Source organism: Mercenaria mercenaria, unplaced genomic scaffold (assembly GCF_021730395.1).
Source record: "Mercenaria mercenaria strain notata unplaced genomic scaffold, MADL_Memer_1 contig_2774, whole genome shotgun sequence".
NCBI classification, from domain to species: domain Eukaryota; kingdom Metazoa; phylum Mollusca; class Bivalvia; order Venerida; family Veneridae; genus Mercenaria; species Mercenaria mercenaria.
Window position 1 is genome coordinate 9797 of NW_026460851.1, and position 27044 is coordinate 36840.

The 27044-nt window shown below is 32.9% G+C and overlaps 1 protein-coding gene across 1 annotated transcript; it reads right to left on the reverse strand.

Annotated features, from left to right (window-relative positions):
- Window positions 1–287: 287 nt before the first annotated feature.
- LOC128552400 (uncharacterized) lies at window positions 288–6669 on the reverse strand. The gene is made up of 4 exons (XM_053533415.1): window positions 6637–6669; window positions 5704–5947; window positions 3906–4127; window positions 288–2153 (listed from the first exon to the last, which is right to left on the reverse strand). The coding sequence occupies exons 1-4, from the start codon at window positions 6667–6669 to the stop codon at window positions 1939–1941; spliced, it is 714 nt and encodes a 237-aa protein (XP_053389390.1). The 3' UTR covers window positions 288–1938.
- Window positions 6670–27044: the final 20375 nt, after the last annotated feature.

Genomic DNA, 27044 nt, shown 5'->3' on the forward strand with positions numbered 1-27044 from the left:
TCCATATGTATCGGCACACAACCCGATTTTAAAATGAGAGTATTTATAGACACAAATACAATTTAATCAAGAGTAAAAGACAACCATCTAATCTTAAGTTATTATCAATTCGCGCTAAATTTGACGACGAAAACAAGAATACAGAAGTACGAAATTTTACTGAGGGAACTGTGGATTTTGCCCTCAGCTACAAGAAGGGAATACGTAAATATTTAGAAACAGCAAATAATTCAAAATAAAATTTTTATCAACATGCGAAATCAAGAATAAATGTAATGGTACGTTGCTCTGGTTGTAAAGAAGATTATATAGGAGAAACACACAGTCTAGAAAATAATCAAAATATAAGACAAGCAGACGGGGCAATACTTCCAGTAGCAGACATATAGCAAGATGTGCAAAAACTTTACACTGAAAATCAGCTATTTCCACTTTTTAAGCTATAAAACATATTTCATCAAACTATTTAAACCCCATGAACGCTAAGTAATTAATACTTATATTAATATTAATACTACTATATTAGTATATCAATATTTCCAGACTTAACAATTACGGAATCCAAGGAGAGGACAACCGTAAGCTGACAAAACTTTCTGTCCAATTCCTAACTAATGTTCTTTGAGTGTTTCATGTATTACTGAAATAAAATATGTTTAAACTAATTACGGAATCTATGCATTATTTCAACTTTTTTTTTCCAGTGATGCAAACGACAAGTTTACAGCACTCAATATTTATATAAGCGACGTCATTATTGAGGCTTAACTAAAGGAACCAGCGTAGGAGCCATCCGGTCTAGTCGCGTAATGGCTGCCTTGTATTTGAACACTAATTTTTCAATTGGTATATGGGAACAGAGGTCTAAATTAAAGCTAGTTTCTGTTTAAATTTCATAGTTAATCTATTTTTGACATTTTGGTAGGAAAACTGAGAGAGCAGGTTGTATTGGGTGACGTGAATATATAGGGAAAACTATTTACCTGTTAGCGACCTTGATTGCTTGACGAAGACGTCATTAACATTTTCATGAAGATCTATATGAATGGTGAACCCGGTTGAGATTTTTAAGTTGTAATTTTACTCAATTAAACTATGTAACACCAAAAAGGCATTTCCTTCAACCTTTGTCCCGTTATATATTTATCTTTATATGCATTTGAAGAATAAACGGGTCATGTTCAATGGGACAGAAAAAGAAAAAGGGGTATAAATAAATATGTAATAACATTACGGCATCAAAAGTTTTTCTTCTACATATATAATTATCGTACTTAGAATAAACATAGCAATGTTTTCCGGTTCCGGTTTATGTACACGTCGCAGACTGGTTGTCTGTATGATCATCCGAGCACCGCGAATCAGTCACAGAAATTCGTAAACCGCGCCAACATGATTCTTTTACTTCTTTTTTTCGTAATGAAAACTGTAAATACAAGTGAAAAAAACTTTTAAAACAGAAAGTGTAAAGGCCGTCAAGTTTCAGCGTGGAGTGCAAACAAACAAAAAAATCCTAAAGCCAATGCGAGAACACGGTGAATGACGTCATCGTCACGGCTTCCCGTAAATATTGCAAAGTATGATATTCGCTGTAAGAGGTAGGATGACACTAAATGTAAACTGTTAGAGCGAAGTGTCACTTTCTTTTGAGTGTATGTGTTATCATATTTCAGCAGTATTGTAAAATGTTGCCTACATAGACGGCCGTTTAAACAATGACAGTTAATATGTTATAAAATATCGTTTCAACTGCGGTATTTTGTGCAACGAAAGATCATCAAGAGTACATGCAACTACATAAATTTCAAATGTTAGTAGCAAAAGTTCATTTCCTAGAGGCTTTAGATTAATCATTTTTTTTCGAATTTTCATTGTTTGATGTCACATGCGGCTTTTAAGTCTACAGTTTGTCCAATAATCTGAAACAGCCGTTTTCTTTTAGGCGTTCTCGATGAATGCAATTATCTTATCAAGAGCTTTATAATTAAAGTCACATGGGTAGATGCCTTCGTTTTTCCAAAAGGCCATGTCACACACAGCACCAAGCTCTCTGAATTCGTCTGTTGTCAATACATATTTACTTAGTTGCTTTGGAAGGCTGTTTTCATTTTTGTGGTGAAACATGATCAATGTAGTCTTGCCCTTGGCTTGCTCTAAAACGAAACAACATTGATATGTTATTATTATTACTACTACTGCTACAGTAAATTTCACTTATAACAAACACGTTTATAACGTATATCCTGTTTTAAGGAACGATTTCAAATGTCTCTATTTTCCAGTCCTTTATTCTATGTAAAATAAAATAATCACAGCAAACAGCAGAAAATTTGACCGATTATGGTAATTATCTTAGTATTTTTTTGGACAGCGAGTCAGTTTTAACTGATTTCCAATATGTGTGCCTCCCAATCTGAAAATGTTTCCTACGGTCCTAATATGGGTGGCGTTTAACGTCTCATCAAACTACAATATATACATTGCAAATAAGGCAGCACGTATTGTTTAAGTACATATAACATAATTAGTAAATTAACACATTATCTGAAAAGGTCATTCGGCTATACTAGTGCTAAAGTATGGAATATCATTCCACAGAATATTCGTTGTGTTGAGGCACTACCTTCTTTCAAAAACAAATATAAACAAAATATCTATCCGGATCTGAATAAGCTAAAACTTCTCTGTCATTTGTATTTCTTTATCTTCTTTTTTGTGGGTGACTGCTTATCTGAGTGATTCTGTTTTTTGTTATATGTAGATAATCCATTTTTTCTTTTAAATTGTTGAACTGTTATATTTTTGTTTAACAGAAGGCCACATTGAAATTTACGACTTGCAATATGTTCTAGAACTGCTAAATGTCTTTACGTGTTACCTTCTTTAAATAAATAAACGATATTATTATAATTATTATTATTATTATTATTATTATTATTATAAGCTTGTTGATAATACGTGTATCCAAAGTAAAGCCTTTTCTACATCTAATAAATGTGATTCCAAGTGCAATGCAGGGACTCCGTGGCCGATTGGTTAAGGTTGCTGTCTTCAAATCACTTGCTCCTCATCGATGTGGGTTCGAATTATACATGAGAAAAAGCCATGCAGCTAGCTTACGGAAGGTTTGTGGTTCTACTCAGGTGCTCGTTCGTGATGAAAATAAGGCACGGAGGGTAACCCGGGTTTTCCTCCACCATCAAAGCTAAAAAGTCGACATATGACCTACAATTGTGTCGGTGTCACGTTAAATCCAACGCAATAATACAACACAAAGCTGATTTTTAACATCAGCTTGCTAAACACCAAAAGATAAAATTTGGATACAGTTAAGTCAATACTAACGATATATTAGCCCAACGCTAAAGACACGGCATTACACTGACTGTGGAAATTTTAAGTATGCGTATTAATTAAATCTTAACCTTGAACTTGACCATAATGACTCCATATATAATACCAATCTTGGCTTAACTATAAGCGATTTGTAGGCAAGGTTAAGTTCAATACATCACTCGAAACAGAAAACCACTTTTTATCTGTTTTAGTACCAGTGGTTTTGACCTTGATTATAGTGATCTCATAAGTAATCCAAAACTTTGATCTTTATTACATATTTCATTGCAATTGGTTCCTTTTATTCCATGTCATTGAGTGAAAACCAAACGTTGACACCGCTCGCCTGAACAAATACAATTCATAATGTTTTACGCCATAACTCACTCCGATAAGGGCGTTAACTTGATTATTTTCTTTATGTAAGGTAATCAAAACTAAAATGTTCGACTATCCTCAAAGCCATATTAACATTCATCATCATTATAATATAATAAAGATAGTAATATGGAATTCATTTCGAAATATTACTGGGGTATAGTTATAAATTCAGGCAGCTGTAGCTTTACCTGGAATATCATTAATGGCCTTAATTGCGTCGGTGCCTAATCTTGAAGAAGTGATACAAATAACAAGAAGTGGCAAATCAAATAATATTTTATCGTAGCTGTTGACAGTGCATATCTGTAGATGACTGGACTTTGTATTCATTCGTGCGCCTAGCATAGACTCGAGCTCTTTGCTAATTTTTGTCGGTATTTCTCCGCCTTGAGCAAATATTTGAATGCGAACTGAAACAAAGCAGAAATCATTTTATAATATAAAGCATTATATAATTAGTTTCATTTATAATTATTTGTTATATGTTGTTATAATTAAGCATATGTCATTCATCGTTGAGGATTCCAGTCCAAAAGAAAAAACATGCTTTGGAAATGACGTAAAAATCCCTCTGCCTTCGACGGGGTAATACATTCAAGTAGATATTATCTGAGTTTAATGTTTTTTTTGTAGAAATGTTTCAACGCCAGTACAACGAGTAAAAAACAACAATGAACTGATCCACAGGAGCAGCATTTGCTCATCATGATGATTTTAAAGAGGGCAGTTTGCTTCATGACATTCATCGTTCCAACTCTGAATCATGTAAAATTTGTAAGTTACTTTTGGAAAATACAAAATTCTGCAACACCACTACCTTTGCACAATTAATACACATGAAGGTATCTCGCTCGTCCGTATTGTATAAGAACTAAATTTGTAAAATACAAACGGCTTGAGATATATATGTATATATATTTCAAGAGTGATTTGCAACAGGAATCTATGTTCAAACCCCAATAATCAAACAAATTGGACAAAACTATAATAGAACAGTGAAATGTATTTGATTTAAAGTCATTTTGAGTATGGTTCAATTCAATTATTTTCATATTTTCTATTGATCTTGATTATTTGCCGGTTATAACACTAAACGTAGGTTAAATATAGAAAATGTTGAATGAGGTGGCTTTAAATGTTTGATTAAAAAACTCAGATTTGAAAAAGAATCGATGTTTTATTTGTTTTAAATTATCGCTTTTTTTTCAGAGAGCTGTTCAAATGTTTTGAACAATGTAAATTATTAATCAAAATTTATGTAGCATCGATTTAAGATTTTGTAGGGTTAAAAGAACAGTCTTTAAGAAATTGTAGTATTTTCCATCTTCGCGTTAAAAGAAGTCCGCTTTTGCCGATGTAGTAATTTAGCATAGTTCACAACCTTTTACGATGAAATTCAATTCAACTGAGTCTGTTATCAATTTGGCTGGTTGTGCTGGTTGTGCTCTTTCCTTCGAATGGATCTTGTTATAGATTCTATTATCTGTTACAAGAACTGTGTTTAAGTCTTCCAGTATTTGGTCTCTGTGTTGTTATATTTTGTGATCGGCATATGGAGTGTCGCACATTTCAGTACCTCGGATGAACATATTCAATCAAACTGAGTGTGTTATTATTTTGCTTGATGAATCAATGCTTCCAAATAATCTTCTTACAGAATGTATGGTTTAACGGGTACTTAGAATAACTGTTTGTGTTTGTTCTAACTGCAATTTGCATTTAGTGCCGAAAGTTTTAGTTGCAGATTTTTTTAAAGTTAAGGCGAGTGAAACTTATTTCATGTTTAAAACTTTCAGTTTCGACTAAAACCAAACGTTCATGTTAGAATAAATAAAAGTTAAGGCGAGTGAAAATAACTTCATGACTTGTTTGAAACTTTCAGTTTCAACTAAAACCAAACGTGCATGTTAGAATAAATAAAACACGTAGAGATTAAACGATTTTTTTAACATTATTATTTACGGAACTACATGGCTTTGATTTTACCTTTTGGCGATGGTTTCGAAGATTTTTGTTCCAATTTAATAATTTTCTGCTTAAGGTCTTTGTTTTCTCTCTCCAGGTTTTCAATACTCTGTTTCATATCGCTATCGCTTCTTCCTTCGATCCGTTTAAGAACATTACAATCTTCTTGCACACTGAAGTTATTCTCTGCTAAAACGCTTCCGACTGTTGAACTTTCTAGGTCTTCGAAAGTCTTAAGAAGGTCATCTTTTGCAGTTTGTATATTCTAGAAAATACAAAATGTGATTTATAACCACTATAATTATTCGATTATCTTCTGCACCAGTATGATGCTACATTAACATGATAGTAAAGTGTAAACTGTGTTGACACTGTCTATACTAACTCTAAAATAATATTTAGCAATGCCTAAGTCACGCACAATACACATGATATACCGTGTTCGTCTAGCAAGACTATTAAACAGGTAAAATATGTCGACTGCAATTGGTCAGTTTAACACCAAAATCGATTTATAAATTTTAGCTTACCCATGGAGAGAAAGCATTTTAGGGCGCTGGCTTACCATTTTAGCTTAGACTTCTCTGTTATTTGCATCCCCAGGTGGAGAGATATTGATATTGCTTGGTTCGTTCGGCTGTTCGTCCGTCCATGCGTCCGTCCGAAATAGAAAATGCTTATAATTCAAAAAGTGTTTAAACTAGAATCACCAAATCTCACCAATTTATACTAGACACTTTGCTCGCGTAATATAGGTTACATTTGGCTGTGTCTAAGCAATTAATTCATAAATCGATCGTTATGAAACTTTGCATACTGTCAAACATAGATCCAAATAGGGCGGTGGTGAGCGTGCAATGTTCATCGTCATAACTGCATTTCTACAGATTTACTGCCCTTTAACCGTTTTACAATCCATAGAGTCAAACATAACAAAGAAGGAAATTGACGAACCTGCAAGGGCAGTGGGGCATGCACACCTTTCATCAGGGTTTCTTTAACTGTTATATTATTCAAAATATTTCTCTATTTCACAGAACAATCTTTTCGGTGGGGGAAATGAAATCAATAATTTGCTTGTGTGTAATTGCTACGGTGGCACTAAATAATTATATGGGTTATGATTCAGAAGTGAATGCAAGCAAAAATGTTCAAATAAGTTGCTAAATGTTACCTTAGTGAAGGAAGATAATAGTTTCTTTATTTAGTGTCAACGCCTTACATAATTATGATTGATTGGATAAGTCTAGCCCAGTGGTTCAAAACTCGGCTTTGGTCGGAATAAGTATGTAACGAAGTTATCCGGATGACTTGTTAGGAAGATAGTTAGTGTTCGACTCAAACTCAACGAAAAAAATGTAGACATTTCCACATATCTTGTGCACATTTGTCTACAGTAATATATCAATACTGTAACAGTTATCAATATCAATGAAAATATATCGAGACTGACCTTTATTTTTTCAATGAGGTCATTCAAAGAAAGTGTTGTCTCATGTGAAAGTTCTTTTTCTTCTTTAGCAATAAGCCCTTGCAATTTAGAAAGAAAATTCAAATTAGGTGACTTTATGAACTGGGAATAAATCATCTATTAAAGGAACATGTAAAAATACTATACTAAATTTTATTTAGCATAATTATATTACAAAAACGAAAAGTCAAATAGACTTTTTTACTGAATGTTATTAAGAACAAAATGTACTACAGGATAACTGTACTTTCATAATGCTGAAAACAACAACACCACCACTAACAACAAAAGAAACAAGAGTTCTCAGATGGCCCTTAATCGCTGGAATAGTATATCAACCATTCATGGTAGATTTGTCATCGAAAGCAGAGTTCCGTGTAAATGATAAAAAAATCAGTCAAACAATTTAGAAGCTGTTGTTTGGAGATTTGTTCTGTTTTGTTTAAGCTCTAGTGGCTAGGTATTTAAGAAAGCAGACTTACTTGAATACTCTTGGGAATGTGGTTTACATTATAGTGAAATTATTGTAGAACCGAAGAGCCAGTATCTGACATATAGTTTAATTTTAATTCCACGTTTTCCTTCTACAGCTGTTTGGAAAACTGATAACAACTCTATTGCAGTCTCGGATGCTGAAAAATCTTATCAATTTCAACACATTTAGATGCAGGCCAGACAGAAATCATTTAAGGTAGAGGTAGAGGGAACCTAATGGAATCGGCAGTATCGGCCGAAGTCCTTATTTTCCGTGGCGTAATCGGAACATTTCCACTATTGACGGCATGACTCGGAATATAGACATATCTTCGAACTAAAACGTTATTTTTGCAAAAGAATTATTGAATACATTAGTTATCGCGGTTATTCATCACGTTAGGCTGCAATTGATATAACAAAACCGGAACTTAACATTTATATTTGTCTTTAAAACTTTGAACGTCATGACGTCCTGCATGTTTACGGGCGTTTGTTTCCCGTGCTTTGTTTAAATACGCTGCTATGAAGAACAAGTTCAAAAATGAAAGCTGACTGATTGATTTTATCATTCTTATTATCATTTCTTGAATATGGCATACATGGAAACGATTTTATTACTCTTTGTCGGTGCATATGGGAATATGCGGCGCTCGGGTTACTGTTTACGCGGTAGGCCTAAGGCAGAGTCTTTTTACCAGCTAAACAGTTAACCTAGAGGAAGGAAATTCTTATATGCAACGACAACCGGTGATAGAATCTTTTTATGCATTTATTCAAATCAGGGCTTTTACTGTCTTTAAGAGAGGTAAAAGTTCAGGTGATGTCCTTGTCTGAAATTTAGATCAATATTTTTCAGCTCTGGCAAAAATATTTTGATTTTTATTATTTCAGTATGGACCTCCTCTATTTAATCTTAAACATGTAATCTACAAGATATAATGTTCAATGCAGTACAAAAAATGTGAAATGCAGCGATATCTGTAAAACATCGCATATATCTGAATGTCTAAAATGCAAAAATCACGCTAATTTTTTTTCAAAAACACCGAAGGCCAGCATTTCTTCCAATTTCAGCAGAAAACACTCCTAAATATTTTGATATCTGAACTGTCTTCTATAACTTTAATAATTATTTTATATTGTTGCATGTCTGTAATAATGTTTTCCTTTAAATTAACGTAATTTGATGACATGGAAGAAGAAGGTTGTTTTGCAAATAAATGCCAGGGTCGTTTTTGCTTCTATTCGAAGGGATCCTCGATTATTTATACTTGCTGATGTTTAATATCGTTGTCAGAATCAGTTGTTTAAAATGAAATAGAAGTTATGATTGTGACTTTGATGATATATGCTTGAAAATCAAAAGTATTCTGTACTAAATGTTTAGACCGCAATTGCTTTTCTTCGGAGTTTCGAATCCGAAAACATTGTGCTTTGTTAATACCAAGACATCTGATGCTAGATTTTAATAATATCATTAGCAGAATATACAGCAACGTACATTTTAAAGTTTCTTTTTTATTTTATGCTAACTAATGAAATACTGTATTATATCAGTTAAATATTTTCATATCTCATCACTCACACTGTGAAAATATGAAATCTATATTTTCACACTGTGAGAGATATAGCCCCGCCCCCTCATTACATTGTGTATGAATTTTAAATTATTTGCTTAAAACAGGATGAAAACTGTAGTCGCACTTTGTTCTTTATAGTATATTTCTCGATTCAAAATATTTTACTTAAAGAGAATTTCATACCGTTATGCAGCAAAAAATAAAACAAAATGGAACTTTATGTTGCATGCGTCTTTATAACGTCACAGCACGTCTGACGTCATGTCTGTTTACGCGCGTCTGTTTCCCGCGCTGAGATTAAAACAGTTGCAAAACGCACATCTCAACGTAATTGAGCATAAAATAAAAAGAAAATTTGTTTCTTTTTCGTGAATATTGAATATATCTCACCTCGAAGTGAGAAAATGTTCACATTTTCACTCGCGCTACGCGCTCGTGAAAATATTTGAAATTTTCTCACTTCTCAGTGAGATATATTCCATATTCACTCAAACAAACAAATATCCTCTATTTATTTGCTTACGCTGTTATCTCCTTAAAATAACCTGTATAATTTATTTTGTATATTTTCTACGTTTGTTCCAATATATTTATTTAACTAGTTATTGTTTCCGCATGTTATTTATTCTGTTAACGAGTGCGTCAGGCAGCATGTCTCTTCGAAATTTACATGTATATAGAAAGCAATTCGCGTATTGCATTATGGTATAACTGATATATGTTCTATTAATAGAACACAAGAGCTTGCTATTATCCGCTTCCAGTCGTTTTCTATTCCAACCATGCATTGGGGAATTCGTCTCGGCTAAACGCATAATTTGCATTACACATGCACGGCAATGATACCTATAGTTTCCAGGGAAAATAGCCTTGTAATTCGGTCACATAGAAAAGCGGAAGAGGTCCTGCGTCCTACATTTACAGATTAAGATACAGAGAAGCACACTATTCGTGTCAAATCACCGGAATGGCTATTTTAGCACACAAGGCTGTATTACTGCGCTTTTTAATAAATATTGCCGATAATAAAAGCATTGTTTTATATGATTCGTTGTTTAATTTATGTCTCTGTTAGGTTAAGTATGATAATGTAATTATGCATAAAAGGATTATTAAGAGAAGGAGGTAGAACTACTTTTACGCACTATTTTGTTAGGCTTTTTGTATTAAGAAATGACTTGATATTGTAAGTCTGTATTAACATTTAGGCGGATACTCCGCTCAAAAAAAAAAGAGAAAAAAACGTAGTAAAGTAGGAAACTACAAAAAGATCGTCGAATTTAGATTGCAACTGTGCAAATAAAAGAAAAGATAGAATTAATAGAATTAGACCAGATACACGCCAGTAAATTGCAAATGAGCAATACGATGTAGAGACAGAAACACTCCAATGCACCATGACTGAGTTATTGCTAAAACATAATTTTTGTCCCTTCGTATTCAGTGTTTATAAATGGTAAAAAGATATTACCTAATAATGTACATTTTGATTGGTCCAAAGACTGCAAGCCCTTACAGACTCGATTTACACTCGATTCATGTTGCTGTAAACGTTTCTGGAAAATATGTAAACAAAGAATATATAAATATATTCATGTAGAGAGAGAGAGAGAGAGAGAGAGAGAGAGAGAGAGAGAGAGAGTTAAGTGATACATATGTAATATGTATTGTAGAATACTATGATATCAAATACTACATTTTCTAATGAACAATGTATACGTCCCCTTCACTAAATAACGATATTTAACATTTTATCATCATTATCATTATTAACCTCATTGGCTTATATATGGATATATTTAGATCATCAGTAAAAACATACGACACAAACCATTTTAGCTTTTGTTTCATTTATACTGATAACCGTTTCACGGATTAGTAATTCAAAAAACACAAACTGATAAAAAGGCAGTAAAGATTCAATGATGATGCAAAGGAATAAATTTAAGTCCCTGGCAAAATAAAGATTTAGTATAATATCAAAGAAATCCCTGTTTCCCCTTAATGCATGCATGTGATTTTATAACCCTTCTGACAATGTGCGAATTGATATTATCAGTCGAACTGGAATTTGTTGCTGTTCTAGCATGTAGTAAACATCATCTATTATGCTTGTTTAATTTTGAAGATTGGATGACCAAATAAGTTTACTGCTTTTTCAAATAATATGATAAACTTGTACTTGTGGGAAGTTTAAATAAAATCTGATTACACGGGACCCTAATTATCTACTTGTCCGTATGTTTCTATTTATGGCCTTAAAATGCACAAATGGCCCTATAATACATAGATAATATACCATGCGGCCGAGATAAGCTGTCGTGCGCTCGAGATACGATGTCGTGTGCATGAGAAAAGATGTCGAGTGGTCGAAATAAGATGTCGTGCGCACGGAACAAGAGATCACCAGATCGACCAATTCTGGACGCATTTCGGATGGTTTATCTATGATCTGCGATCGAGGTCAACCAATCCAGATCGTTTATTAGATTGTTGGTGTACGATATACGAACCAAGTCAACAAAATCTGAACGTATTTTAGGTTGTTGATCTACGATCTACGATCTCAATTGGCTATTTTTGGAAAAAGTACAAATGGGTTTTCTAAGATCTACTACCAAAGTCAATCTATTTTTAATGTAATTTAGATGGTTTATCTACAATCTACGAGCCAAGTCAATAATTTCTGAAAGCATTTCAGATGGTTGATCAATGACTTACGAGACTGGTCAACCAATTCTGCAAGTATATAAGATTGTTGATCTACGATCTACGTGTTAGTCAACAATTTACGGTCTAACTGCTAGGTCAAACCAATTCTGAACGTATTTCAAACGGTTGATCCATAATCTACGACACAGGTAAACCAATCTTTAATGTAGTTTAAAAGGTTAAGCTACGATCCGCAAGCCAGGTCAGCCATTAAATAATGTTTATGTATCTACAATCTTCGACCCAGGTTAACGAGTTCTGAATGCATTTCAGATTGTTTATCTGTGATCTAGGATACAGGGTAACAAATTTTAAAATAATGTTTATGGATGGTCTACGTTCTATAACAAAATTTAATAAATGCTGGAACAATTTCGAATAGTAGACCGACGATCGAAGAACCAGTTATACAAAACAGAATTTCATTTGTCGATCTACTACCTACGAACTATGAGAAAACTTCACATACCTATCCATTTGTTAAAATCTATCCTTGATTCCTCTTTCAATGGTATAAAAAATATCAGTTCTACTTTAATTGTGATTAGATTGTTGTTAAACTTTCAGGACATCTTAGTCATTTTCAAGCAATATTCATGTAACATTTTACTGAAATAAGTTGTGATTTTGGCAAAATATTGCATATAATTTTCATATGAAATTGATATTACTTAAGATGTCTTAAATTTAAATTTAAATAAATGACAGCTGAAAAACTGTGAAAGCGATGAAAAACCTACGGATTAAAAAGGGGCATAATTCACGACATATCTGTTTCAGATCAACGAATTTAATAAGATGGTTCCTGTTTGTTTTATATTCTTATTTATTAGAAAATAAATATGAAACAGTTCTTGTTTTTTTGTGCTTTTTCAATTAGTTCCTAATAAATTAACCATACTGGTTGTTTTGAAGCTGTAAAATAAAAATGGGACGTGTTAAATTTTGTTTTAAGGAAATCAATTGAGTTAAAACGACAAAACATGGAATTCCTTTACCAAAAAGCTTGGGACGGACGTTTAGGCGAGTGGTATATGTATCTTAAACGTGCTATTGTCTTGCTATTGTCGAGCTAAATGTTGTTGTCTGTATGAACAGCAACATTTTAACTGTATGTAGATGTACGACAAGCTACGGTTTGACTAAGTGTATATTTACTACATACTTCGTTTCTTTTTATGTTATTTTCTTTTTCACTTGAGTGTGAAAGCCTTTTACGAAACCTGAAAATGAAAAGAAAAAGTTTATAACACCAGTGCAGTAAATATTCTTTTTTAAAACTACCAAATTGGTTTTATTATTTTATCATTTTACCCTTGTATGAACTTCAATTCAAAATTGATCCTGTGCGAAATGTCGCATAGAAATTTATTTTTCGTTATTGCTACTCATATATTAAATATCATATACTGATTACATACTGATAATTGTAACAATAACATGTATAATAAATACTTTAAAGTTTCAGTTGAAATAATCAACTACAAACAATATAAATGCAAAACATGATGTAAGTTACTCACCATTCAGACATGATTAGTACAGAATCCTGAAATGGAAGCTTGTTATTGAAACACAACTGAGACTTTTAATTTGAGTTTAATGTGGTTAACAACACCTTATAATGTGTGAATCGTTCCAGCTCTTTCGTTGTAACTTTGAGTGAAGTTGAGTATGTCGGATATTCATGATGTAACAATAAACATATGATCGTTATACGCCAGGTTCTGGAGTGCCAACCTGTCAGACTGTTCAGTTATGAATGATAACGTATAGGTCATGTACGCCACTAAGACGTCAAACATATCACTAAACATTATGTACCAAATATGTACGGGTAAACAATGTCTTTAACAATATTTGAACGTACAGTGTTTAACTACTATAACGATAAACATGCAAAAATATAAATGATTTTGTGTACTTTAGTTGGAACTTGCGATCAAATCGACAACTACACCAGTACCTGTTGCGTTATGTAAGGGTTTGCAAATACGATTTCATTGCATTCTGAAGATGATGGGCGTATATTGGGAAAAAGTGTTTTTACGACCGCAAAATTGCACACAATACATTTAATGTTTACGGAAGCTAAGGGTGGATCCAAAATCAACAAACAACGCCTAATAGTTATGAACCCTACTTAGTTTTACAAATTGAAAGAAGTCTTATCTCACTGGTGTTGTTATATAGCAATCATTATAATCTCGAGAAGACAGTAACGGATAAAACGATTAGACTGAATTGCATATTAAACACAGTTAGTTTTAGCTTGCAACATGTACTAAACTTACATAAGAAAGAAACGTAGACCCACTTACATTGGATTTCATAACACTATATGAACATGACGGATAAGAATGCCCTGATGTACACTTCGTTAGCTCATTTAAAAATGTTGTAAGTGTGCTTTAAATTATGTAGATATATTTGTACCGTTCGAATTATCTAAAAATGACTCAATTTTAGTATATTTGTACATTAATCTATTACAAAAATTACTTACTTTTAGAATGAGATGTACTCTTTAGCCAATCATGTTGTCTGATTTAGTGAATGGACAGTGCAGTTGTTATCGCACATTGAACATGTCTACTTTCCTTGCGGTTATAACAAGCTTTATCCTGCAAACAGAATATGCTATTAAAAACAGGAACTGTATAAAATTATCAGAGGAACGTTTGAAAGATACATCCAGTTGTAAATTAATTTACCACAAGCATAATACATAATTGAAATAGTGTTTGTCTTACGCTTAGTGCACAAGATTACAACAACAACAATAAGTATAATAGTAAAACTATCATTTTATTTTGTTCAGTGACATCACTGTGCCGTGGTCGTTATTGTTTTCTGGTCGTGTCATATTTCACAATTGGTAGGCCAAGGATTTTTCAATATTGCACTGTTTTAACGATGAATATGAATTGAATATGAATAAAATCACTTTTATTTTGTTTTAAGGATTAAAAGCGTTTTTTATTGAGCATCGCCTGAGTGAGTAGATATTGTTGAGTGAAAACATTGTACTCAGTATGGTCTGGTTTAATATTATTTATTACCAATTAAGGTGATGTAGCGAAAATAGCTAAGTTGAAACTATGTTGCGTTCCTTTTTCGGGATGTATATTTTGTAAGAATGATTATAATGTTTATCTTAAATTGAAGTAACTTAAAAGGTGATACGTATTAGCAGATAGCGAAATATAGAATTGAGTTTAAAGGGTGCATAAGATAACATTGATTTATATTTGGCGGTAATTACGGGTATTTCTTGTCGGAATTTGTCAATGTATATAGACATTTTTATAGAGTATCTTTAAAACACAGACGATATTTATAGATAACAAGCGTTTCTTGTACATGTGAGAAGTCTATACAACAAATGTCCATCTGTTTGCGAGAAAACATGACTGCTCTTCTACGAGTATTTGCAATAAGCATTACATATTTTGCTTAAATATGCCAGTCTCTTTACATTATGGATTGAAAAGTGCATTTACAATTGATTCTTTTTTAAAAATAACTTGCTTTGTGCGATGTAGTCGTTCTTTGTGATTTTGAAAATGCATTCAAACATGGAGATACAGCTATTGGAAAAATGAAATTATGAAACACAAATAATATATAGCAAAAATAGATTTCTTTCGGATTTCGCCTGTTAGCATTTCTATAACGTCTTAGCTTAGCCAATTTTGATACTACTTTATGTCTGACCTTCACGTTTATCAAATACGGTCAACACTGATTAAAGCAAATCATGTTATCTTCACCTAAACATCATCGAGACATTACCGAATGATACCAATATTTCACACAGTTATATATACAGAACGCGAACAATTTTCAAAATATTGCATTAGTATAGAGAGGGTGAGAAAATATGCAGACCTATGAATAAAAAAAGTAAACACGTCGTTCGTTCGCAAGTTGTAAATATTATTCACTTAGTTAATAATTTTTCCGGTTCATAGTCAAAACTATTTGCCCGAGGTCCAAAGATAAGGTTTTGACTATTGACTGGCAAGACCAAATTTAGAATAAACAAAATAGCGTTCTTTGGGGCAATATTTTCTTAAAATAGCGTTCGCCGAACGAAGCGTGAGAAATCAATGTCAATAAACAGAACTGTCGTCTGACATTTGATAGACGCACAACAGCGCCGAATTTCGGATTAATGTTTTCGTAAAATAGCTTTTTCGGAATCGAGAAATATTCCTTTAGGATTAAAATATAATTAACTTGAATTTTACCAAAGATTCCCTGATAAAATTATATATCAAATATAATGCTCGAGTCAACTACATAAATGTAATTATTTTTCGTCAATACCAGAACGGTATCTTGCCAAATAGGTTTTGTCAGCATGGGTAAGATCACCGGAAACGACAGTCCGATTTGGAAGAATAACCGATTTCCGTATTTGATAATATTTCAATGATAAGAGTTTCATATTGATGTTATACCTTTATACATATATTTATAGAATCATTTAGTAGATTTATATTGATTTACGAAACTACACGATATATCTCAGAGTATAATAAATGCTGATATACTTTAATTACAAATTTCATAACATTATTCAATACATTTGATATGTTTACCATTTTTGAAATCCGAGAAAAAATAGAACACCTCTTTGCTTTTCAATTTTGAGCATGACTCATTACAATCTATGTAATATAAATGATCGTAAGATATTGAAATTACAAAGACATCATACAAAACAGTGGTAAGAGCTGACGACTTATATTGTTAACAAAGTTATGTAAAATAAAAGTTTAAAATTGCATTGATCTGCAGGACAGTATTAAAAAGGTTTTAAAGACATCAAAGGGTATGTAAACTGTTAAATCTATACTTTTTATTCATCAAAGTATGCTGAAACTGAATGTGGTTTTTGGTCGCATATCGCTACCCAATATCAATTGAATATACATTTAAACAAGTTTGTTTGTTAGTCTGTTTGTTTTGAATTTAACGTCGTTATTTTCCACAGTATTTCAGTTATGTTACGGCGAGCAGTTAACCTAGCCGGTATTCATGGATTCTGTACCAGTACAAACCTGCTCTCCGCAAGTAACTGCCAATATCCCCACATGAATCAGGGGTTGAAGACTAATGATGTCAGACACAATGTCTTTTTATCAAATCGTCATGGAGAACATATGCCGCGCCCGGGGACCGAACTCGCGACCCCAAGATCTGTAGATCTGCGCTCTCCCTATGGAGCTAAGCGGGCGGGTTTTCAATCATGTACTGATGTAGTATGAATGTTAATATTTACACTTTTATGTTATTATCTGAGGATAATACTTATTTGAGAGGTCCTTGTTACAATATTAGCTTGCAAGATCAGTTTTGTTTTCAACCATCAAAATAAGACAAGTCATGATTATAGTAGCGTACGTGTCAAAAAAAGTAAAATACGAAATATCCTTATGCAAATGTTTAAGTGTAGGAATTAGTTCATGTTTATTTTTCTGTTTAAGTTTCAAACAGTAATAATTTGTGACATATACCAGCATTTACCGTAGTTACATGTTACATACTAGCACATGCTGTAAACAAGCATTTCACAACTTGATTTTGTAGTCATGTGTTTGAAATAGTTAAATTTTTTTAACTGGTGTCATTTTTCCATATAAACAGATCTTTTCAATGAAAGAAATGAATAAACCTTCTTACTCCTATAATTCTATAAGAACTTATTATAAACGGGTGTTTGTCACTCTCACCGGATCTACCAAAACTATAGAGGGCCAAAAAATAATGCCATGACTAAATTCGGTTAAGGTTCTTTCTGTCGAAAAAAGATTCTCTCTAAATTATTTAGATTTGTGGACTTGTTTCTGAACAATACATATAAAAATATGTACCAATGAATTTGTCTCGGAACGAAGTACATTGTATACGACCAGACGGTCAAGCTGAGAGTACAACTCTTTTATAAGACGCACGATGACGAATTTGAGAACAAAATTGGTCATATTTTAAAATGTTACGGTATCAATATACATAAAAGACATGTATCCAGTTTCTGCTACCCTTTAACTAACCTAACTGTTTCTTAAAGCCTAAAAATGTACTTTAGTATGCTACCAGCGGTTGTGCTTATCGCGGACCAATCGTGTCTAATTCCCGCCGAATATGATAAAGGATAGTTCTTCATGGCGTTTACTTACAGGGAAAGTTCTTTATGCCGATGATCATTCTAAACAGATGTTACAGTTACTATAGATCCAAATGAATAATTCCAATAGTACAGTCAATAAGTATTTAAGAAATAATGAACAGTTGGTTATCATTGGCATAATATTCTCACAATTTCCTACGAATCAGTTGGGTATCTTTTTTCACGTTTTGGACCATAAGGGTTTTTATGTGAACCGGGTCGGAGACTCGAAATCCATCTAAAAGGCCCACAACACATTACTTAGGGTAAGATTAACAGTGAAAATACATTATTTTGGACGAGCTTTTAATGCCTGTAAACGTATGTCTGCGGAACCGATCCCAATCAATTATTTAGTTGTCTACTGCTTAACTTGCGTTTTGGTCTATCAAAATTGTGGGGATGTTAACCATGATTATAGCTATTAAATGAACACCCCAAGTTTCCGACTATAAGAACTTATGATTTTTTGTACTCTTTTAGAAGAAAAGCTATTAACTTAAACTGGGAAAACATTTGTAAGAGAAAACAATTGTTTGGCACGTTATGGGACTGGACCATTTCTTTAAAAAAAAGTAAATTTACCATATACACCTTATGAAGTTGTGCTCAAATTTGTAAAATGCTACGGTTTCTATAAGAAAACATTTATTAAATTTCCCCCTCCCCCAAGGAAAACAACAACAACAAAAACATATAGACAGGTAATTTGTATCCCTATTTGGACTAACTGCAACCCACGCACTGCTGATTTATTCTTATACAGTTATGAACGAAATTTCATGTCAGTTTATCCACTGAGATGCAGTTTGATACTTCCGAAGCTTTAAATTGGACAGTATCAGTGTTATTATACCAGATTTATAAAGCGCCATTTTCATGATTAATACGTTCAAAGGCGCTTTACAAATTAAAAACGCAGCCACACATGGCACGAAATTCATCCTCTACTAGTACAGACACAGAGCGATTTGACCAGAAGGACAGGGTGAGATAAAGCCCCCAGAACTGAGAGAAATCCATTTTAGATACAGGCCTGTCCGGCTAACTTAGCCTAGCTCTTTGCAAATAGACAGCCTGGTTCTTTAACTTGCCCGGTGTATAGGATCGATACACGCAAAGCTGTCTTCCTGGGAAGAACCAGTACAGGCCTCTAAGTAAGGTTGGAGACACTCAAGAGCATCTCACAAATTCCCAGTTTCTTGACCAGGATTCAAACCCCGGACCTCTGGATTAACAGTCAAGCGTGTTACCATTAGTCTATTAGGCCCACCTCACAGTACCTTGATAATATTTTGAATATAGACAACCCATATTTTTCAAACATGGTCGAACACGTTTATGTAGGGATAATACACGTTTTTTTGTGTATTAACGTCTGCAGAAGCCCGCGGGATTGTTTGTGACCGAGACCGAAGGTCGAGGTCACAAACATATCCCAAGGGCTTCTGCAGGCGTTAATACACAAAACAAACGTGTATTGTCGCTATTCTTGCATAAAAAACATTACACGACGACTAAATGCATTGTTTTCATATGTGATGACTTGACGATTCCGGTACATTTTTTATTTACCATTCTTGTTGTTCTTGGAAACGGTAAACATGTTTTAAATATCCATAACCGGGGCACACATAACAACAACACTACTAAAAGCGTGATTTGAAGGTTTTTGAACATCTTATTTTTATATTTAGTTATTACAAACGTTACATTACACATAATTTTGCATACAACTTAAAAATTTGATAAACAGGAACACAATTATTTTAAGAATAACAACTTTACATTCGAATTAATTTGAGTACGAACAAACAGAGTACGGATGAGTACGAAGCTAGTGACTAGCTTTCGAGGTATATTATATGAATTCTGCGAACAATCAGGTAAAAACAAACAGACTGATACTAACAAAAGTCATTAATATAATACCTAAAAACTGGCAATAGCACAAGTTACACGCGATACTTATTTATTCACAGTTATTTACAATAACTGAACAGACGCTTTGTAAAGGGGGTAAACTCTAAGAGAAGCTAGTGCGTACATTGATGGGGGCAGTACGTTTGGGGTTGGAAACTGATACAGCTAAACATACTATGGATTACATTGTGTCTATAATGCTACAAGAAGAGGTTATTATGGAAGAAACAAGATTCAGATGCCAAATATCAGTCTGCGCAGAAATACATACATACGGCCCTGGCAAAGCATTTCAAAAATAAAAATCATGTATTAACAGCACGTGAATTGCCTTGTTTGCACACGATTTTTCTCCCGTTTATACATGGGCGGATCCAGTGAAAAAAGTTGTTTTTATGCAAGAATTCATATTAATAGTAGAGCAGCAAAACCTGATAAATGGCTTAGTTAATGAGTAACCTAGCCACAAAAAGTTAAAAAACATGTCATATACCAAAATGTTTGGCAGGGTCTGAAGTTTATCGGACTGCCGGCATAAATTGCAAATTTTTGGTGCAGACCGAGAAATCCAAGATGGCGTCCAAGATGGCCGCCACTTTAGGATTTTATAGGTAAATTTAAAAATAAGGATGTAAATAATTTATGAAGAAAAACCCTGTAACTTAACTGTATACAAGTATTTAAACTAACAATATGTAAAAACATATTATATTTTTGAGGTCACTCAAGGTCATTTCAAGGCCGTACGCAAGGTCAAACGGTCAAAAATGTCTAAAGTTACTATTTTATCTGCAATCGTTTTACATTCTCTCCAAATTCTATGACATAACTGGCCATTTCTCATATTAGAACAAGTTTGTGTGCATGACAATTTCGTTTGCAGTATTTTTAGAGGAGTACATTTGGCTAACATGGTTACCATGGTGAAACAAAATTGGTTCTAATATATCTGTTATTAAGATCTGGTTGGTGGAATCACATACAAATGTGAAAATAAAACACATTTTACAAACTCCCTTTAATTGTTTGTAGTGAAAGATTCTTTTAAATGTTATATTGTTGGGAGTGATTGAGGTCATTCAAGGACAGTTTGTCAAAATAGCAAAAAAGGACACATAAAAAAACATTTTTAAATATACCGTACACACGTTTTCATTCTTTTTCAAATGGTACAAAATTTCATTTCAGAACAGACCTATGTGTTTTACAATTTCATCTGAAATCTTAATTAAGATATATTTGCAATATACTCAAATATTTTAAATATGTTATATTTTAGGTTTATCAAGATAATTTTTAAGTTCATACGTATTAAGGTTAAAATGTCAAAATAACCATTATATCATTTTTCAACTATACGAAATGACATTTATATCATTTTTTAACTATTAAATTGTTTCGTTTCTAAAAAGACATATTCGTATTTATTTACTACATTAACAAATAAACTAATATGAATTCAGTTACAAGATCAATATTAATACCTGTATTTAAATCATCTTTTCTTTGTAGTTATAAAATACTTAAACAGCACTTGCATAAACATCTTGAATTACAGTCGCTGCATGTTTCATTTTGAAGCTTTATCTAAGTTCCAACGCCTAAAATTGACGTAAACATTTTTCTTTTTCTGAAGTTTGAAAAACTACTGCCTATAGCGAGACAGAAAATAAGCTAACCAAGGACTGGGTTTATACGAGATATAAAGAGATAAGGCTCTTTTGTAACGTAACTCAGAAAAATATTTCTACGCTATTTTCTATCTTTGTGGTAATGTCAAAGCCTCTTTCAGACTTATTAGTTATGGGTCTAACATCAGATAAAGTGAGAATGCGCAATAAGATGAAAAAACTGTTAACGTAATGTGTGTAATTATGAAATAAGTACAATTAAAAGATAAAAACATTGCTTACAATGCAGTGTTTTTTTTTTTAATTTCATTTTTCTATTTTTCAAACAACATGTTTTTTCTTTAAGGAAGTATAGCAGGAAAATTCTCGAAATGGGCATGTGGAGCAATTTCAATTTTGTGTGTTTTGACTTGAGTGTATGGATGCAGATTGTAGGTGTATATTCCAGCTATGTCATGCATGGGTGGATAAGAGTTTTATGTGTAGAGTTTTGACATTTTCACTGGTTGTTGTGATGTTTCGTTTTATGAAGCCTAAAGTTAAATTTGCATTTGAAGCTATTCTAATGATAAGTCAATGTTTTCTTACAACTATTTGACACGTGGCTATAAAACTTTGAACACTTGTTTATATATATTAGTCTCTACCTGTAGACAAGAGTACATAAAGACTACATAACTCTGTCAGGTAATTTGGCTGAATTATGGCTCTTTTTGGACTTAAAAATTGGTTCAGATTTCGTACAAGTCCATGTTTTTTTAAAAACTATTTGAAATGTGGCTTTTAGACTTTGAACACTTGTTTATTATAACAGTCATTACCAGTAAGCAAGAGTAAGTAACTCTGCCAAGTATTTTGGCTGAATTATGGCCTGTTTTGGTCTTTGAAATGGTTCAGATTACGTACAAGTCCATGTTTTGCATCAGCTATTTGACATGTGGCTTTAAAACGTTGAACACGTCGTGTTTATTGTATTAGTCTCTATTTGTAGGCAAGAGTACTTAACTCTATTACATAGTTTGGCTGATTTATTCCCCTTTTTGGACTTGAATATTGGTTCAGTTTTCGTACATGTTTCGTCGAAACTATTTGTAGTTGACATGTGGCTTTGAAACTTTGAACACTTGCTTTTCATCATGATTTCCTTCTTTAGGCAATAGTTTAACTATTTCGACTGAATTATAGCTCTTTATGGACTTGGAAATCAGTTAAATGTTTCATACCAGTCCATATTTTGTCAAACATGTTTGTCAAATGGCTTTGACCACTTGTTTACCATCATAGTTTACAAATGTAGGCAAGACTACATAACTAGGACAAGTACTGTAGCTCAGTTATGGCCCTTCTTTGACACAGAAATTAGTTAACTTTTGCAAACCATTCCATATTTTGTCTAAACTGTTTTAATATATAGCTTTGGTGGATTCATGTACAAGTTTTTTAAAAGAACAAATGTTACAAACTTACTTCTATTGTGTGAAGTAAGAGAATCTGTTGAGTAGGAATGCCACAGGCCACTCGAGAAATTGTAGGCAAACACCTTTAGAAGAAGTTTGAGTGGTTAACCTTTTCAAAAACTTAACTTAGGTCTAGCAAGATCAAGTTAGTTTGTTTATAAATGGTGATGTTTCTAGTCATTTCATCTGTTAGATCAAATATAATCAGCTGAGTCAGACAATACTTTGTCACGAAAGCCATGTTGGAGGTCATGAAGAATGTTGTGTTACGTAAGGTGAGCAAAAACTTAACCAAAACATACAAGTTTATGGCTAAGCCAATAGTCTGCTAAGTTACTTGGGTCTCACTCTTTGAGCAGCGGGACTAATCCGCTAGGCTAGTAACCAAAGGAGATAGTTTTGGAAAATTATTACCAGAACATCAACAATTTCTACCCGAAGCGCTTAAGGACAACTGGATGAATACAGTCTTATTCTGAAGCTTTGTCTGACTAAAGGTTAGCTAGCACTTTTAGAAGATGCAATTCTCTCAATTAGGATTTAAGAAATATTGGGATACTGGCAATGTTACAATACAAATTGAAACTTGGTATCTAATAAATTTGCTTTATTGTTTGATTTCATGGTTCCTGAAACTGCAGATTTAAATTGGATGTAAATATTTACTAGAGTTTAACTATAAATATATTTAGCTTATATCCGAAAAGTGGCAATTTGAAGGTGAAAAGCCATTAGCAGTGTCATTTTCCAGTGACTTGCAAAAAAGTTTGTGCTGGTGACATCAGTTACCACAAAAGATCTGCCTTTGTACAACCATTTTACATTTGTAGATGTTGAAGTCGACGGAAATTGGTAGATATCAAAAACATTTGAAGATAATGTTTATTCTGAGATGAGATATTAACTAACTGTACACAGAAATACTTCCTTTTGATTGGAAACGTTCTTTTATATGTGGTCAAAAATGCTAAAAGAAGCGTTATATCTGCAATATTTTGTAATATATTTTAATGATTAAGATGTTTGAAGAAGACAATGATAACAATAACAATTGGATGTAGATTATTTACCATACCAATTACAAAATTAAAAGTTGCATGCGTAACTAAAGTGATTATGTAATTTCTATTATTACATACTATTTTCAGCTTTGAAATGGAACATCTGTCAATATTGTTGTTAAAGGCAAAGAAAATCTCCTATATAAGTGAAATATACCAGACTTTTTAATCCCCAGTATACAAGATCCTGTCTGGTCCACTCTGATAAGGGTCCATAAAACCCCGGTAGACTTGACATGTAGCCTAATTATTGTCAGAGAATCATAAATTTTATTGCCTACAGATAAATTGGTTATTTCCTGTGTTTTGCATTTTATCGATTGGAGTGCTGTTGTTTTTTCAGAATGTACACAAAATCATTTTAATTGATAATATACTAATTTTGATTGCTCAGTCATGTTGAATAAATTATAACTCTTATAGCAAAGCAATTCTCACTCCTCAACTATAAAATAATTATTTAAAACTTAATATTTATTTAAAGAGGAATTACAAGTTTGTTTATTCAATGATTATGATCTTTTTATCAAAAGTAACAAAATAAAACCAGAAAAGATAATTGCTGGATTTTATTAGAAATTATTTAAAGAAGCGTTCAGTTGCATTTTTAATAGATAAAAAGGAATATAGACAGAAGGATTTTATATATTAAAATGCATAATTCCCCTTGTGTTGTCTAAATAATGTTTCTTTTATGTATAATAAATCCAGCAATAAAGATATATCATTGTTCAAAATACACATAATTTATTATTTCTAAAAGCTTTGTGCCTGAATGCATTTTTTATATTTTTGATAAAATACAGCAATGATGAGATGTAATTGTTAGAAAACTCGATTTATTTAAAATATGATAAAAACACTGTTGTATCTTATCACTTTGTTTATTTATCCCTATTTCAATCAAGCTTTCTAAACTCGTTATAAAGGTGAGAACTGATTTGCTATAAAGGTGAGAAATATCACCTGCAATTTATTTACTGCACGGTAGCTATACAGTAGCTTATTATGATAAACAGAAGCAAGTCTATCAATGGTCCAGGCTTGTGTATTGGCCATTACCACCAATACGCAGACCTTATCATTCCCATAGGCCACATACCAGGCATACCAGAATCAGTGTCTTTAACTCAGGCGTGTGACGTCACTAATGACAGCCTTGGTGTTAAAACGTATTATATACTTAGTATGAATAGTACCAAATTTACGTTAAAAGTAAACAGAAACCTTTTGGTACATTTGTTGATAACATGATATTGTCAATAAACGACTTAGGTGTGCGTTCTGCTCTAAATGGCAGTGGTTTTATGGTTAAGGTATCAACCGCTCAACCCGGGGTCTCTGAGTACAAGCCCTACTGGGGTCATGACCATGCAAACTCGTATGGCATCGGTAGTTTTTCCAGGAGACAGACTCGAGAGTGGTTCAGATAAGCTTTAAGCTTTCATCATAATCAAGCTGAAAAAAGTAAATACTAATGGCACATCTAGTTTCACAATGGCCTTCGGGTCATTATGGCCAGAACGCCCACCGAAACCATATATTAACTTCGTGATCTTGACGTCTAAAATTGTTACTTCTACACAGCCAAACGAGCAAAATATGTATCTTTATAGTATATGTTTAAACAAATGTACTGGTTGGGGACCATTTTCCGGGCACATTTTAATATTTCGGCTCCATTATTCACTAAAAAATTTATTTGACATAAATGAAGCCCACACTGCACAAACTTCAGCTCCTGCCACATCCAATGTTGTAATCAGCATCGCAATGTGACGTAAAATATGGGCTCCATGGGGTCTCAGATGGAGTCACTATCAGAAGTTATTTTCCCTGTCAGGTAAACCAGTTTCCGGACAAATATTTTGACGGTGTTTTGCAGTCAGTTTGATATCAAAATAAGTAATTAAACCATTTCTACACATTTCTTTATCATTCCTCTCTTCAAAATTGCACTTGAAACATATCCCGATTTTCAATAGCAGCTACGAAAGCAAACCGAGGTTGACTATAAAATACTCGAATTTCGTCTAACACGAATTCCTGATAATTCCAATAAATATAGAATAAAATTAGTGCAAAAATCAGCCCTGCATCTTACGTAACTTTTACCGTGAAATTTTAAGTAGAACATGTTATCAGCAGACAATCATTATGTAGTTTAATCATTTCTTCCCCACTTGATACCTCGGCTAGTGTGAACTACTGCGTATGCACAATGCTATATTCATTTCCCGTTGCGACAGAAAGTTGTTTTGTAAACGCAGGTGAGTTATCATCAAAACCCAAACATTATACAGCCTTATAATATAGTGGTTTGTCATAGACATGAAGAACAAACATCTTAATGATCTAGATGAAACAATTACATGAATAACAACAAAATTAAGCGGATATTACATGTGTCCGAAAACTGGTCCTGTCCGGAAAATGGTTCCCAACCAGCACAATCTTTAATATGAAAATTCGTGCAATTTAGAATATTGAAAATGTGTATAGGGGTTAGTTGGTTTTAGGCTATTTTCACCCTTTGACTTTGAATATGACCTTGAAAATGGCCGTGACCGGTTTCCACTAACTAGATCTAAACTAGTGGCTATATTGAAACGCATTTGGTTTCACCATGGTTACTGTACATGGTAACAAAATTTTTTACCCTAAAATAATGCAAATGAATTGTCATACACACAGCCTAGTCTGATATATGAAAAATAAAAAGTAATGATATTCATTTTGGAGTCTCAGAATGAAGAAAAGTTGCAGCTGAAACGGTGATTTTAGACCGTATTTGACCTTGTGTATGACCATGAAATGACCTTGAATGACCTCAAAAATATAACATTTATTTTAAACTTTTTTTAGTTCGAAT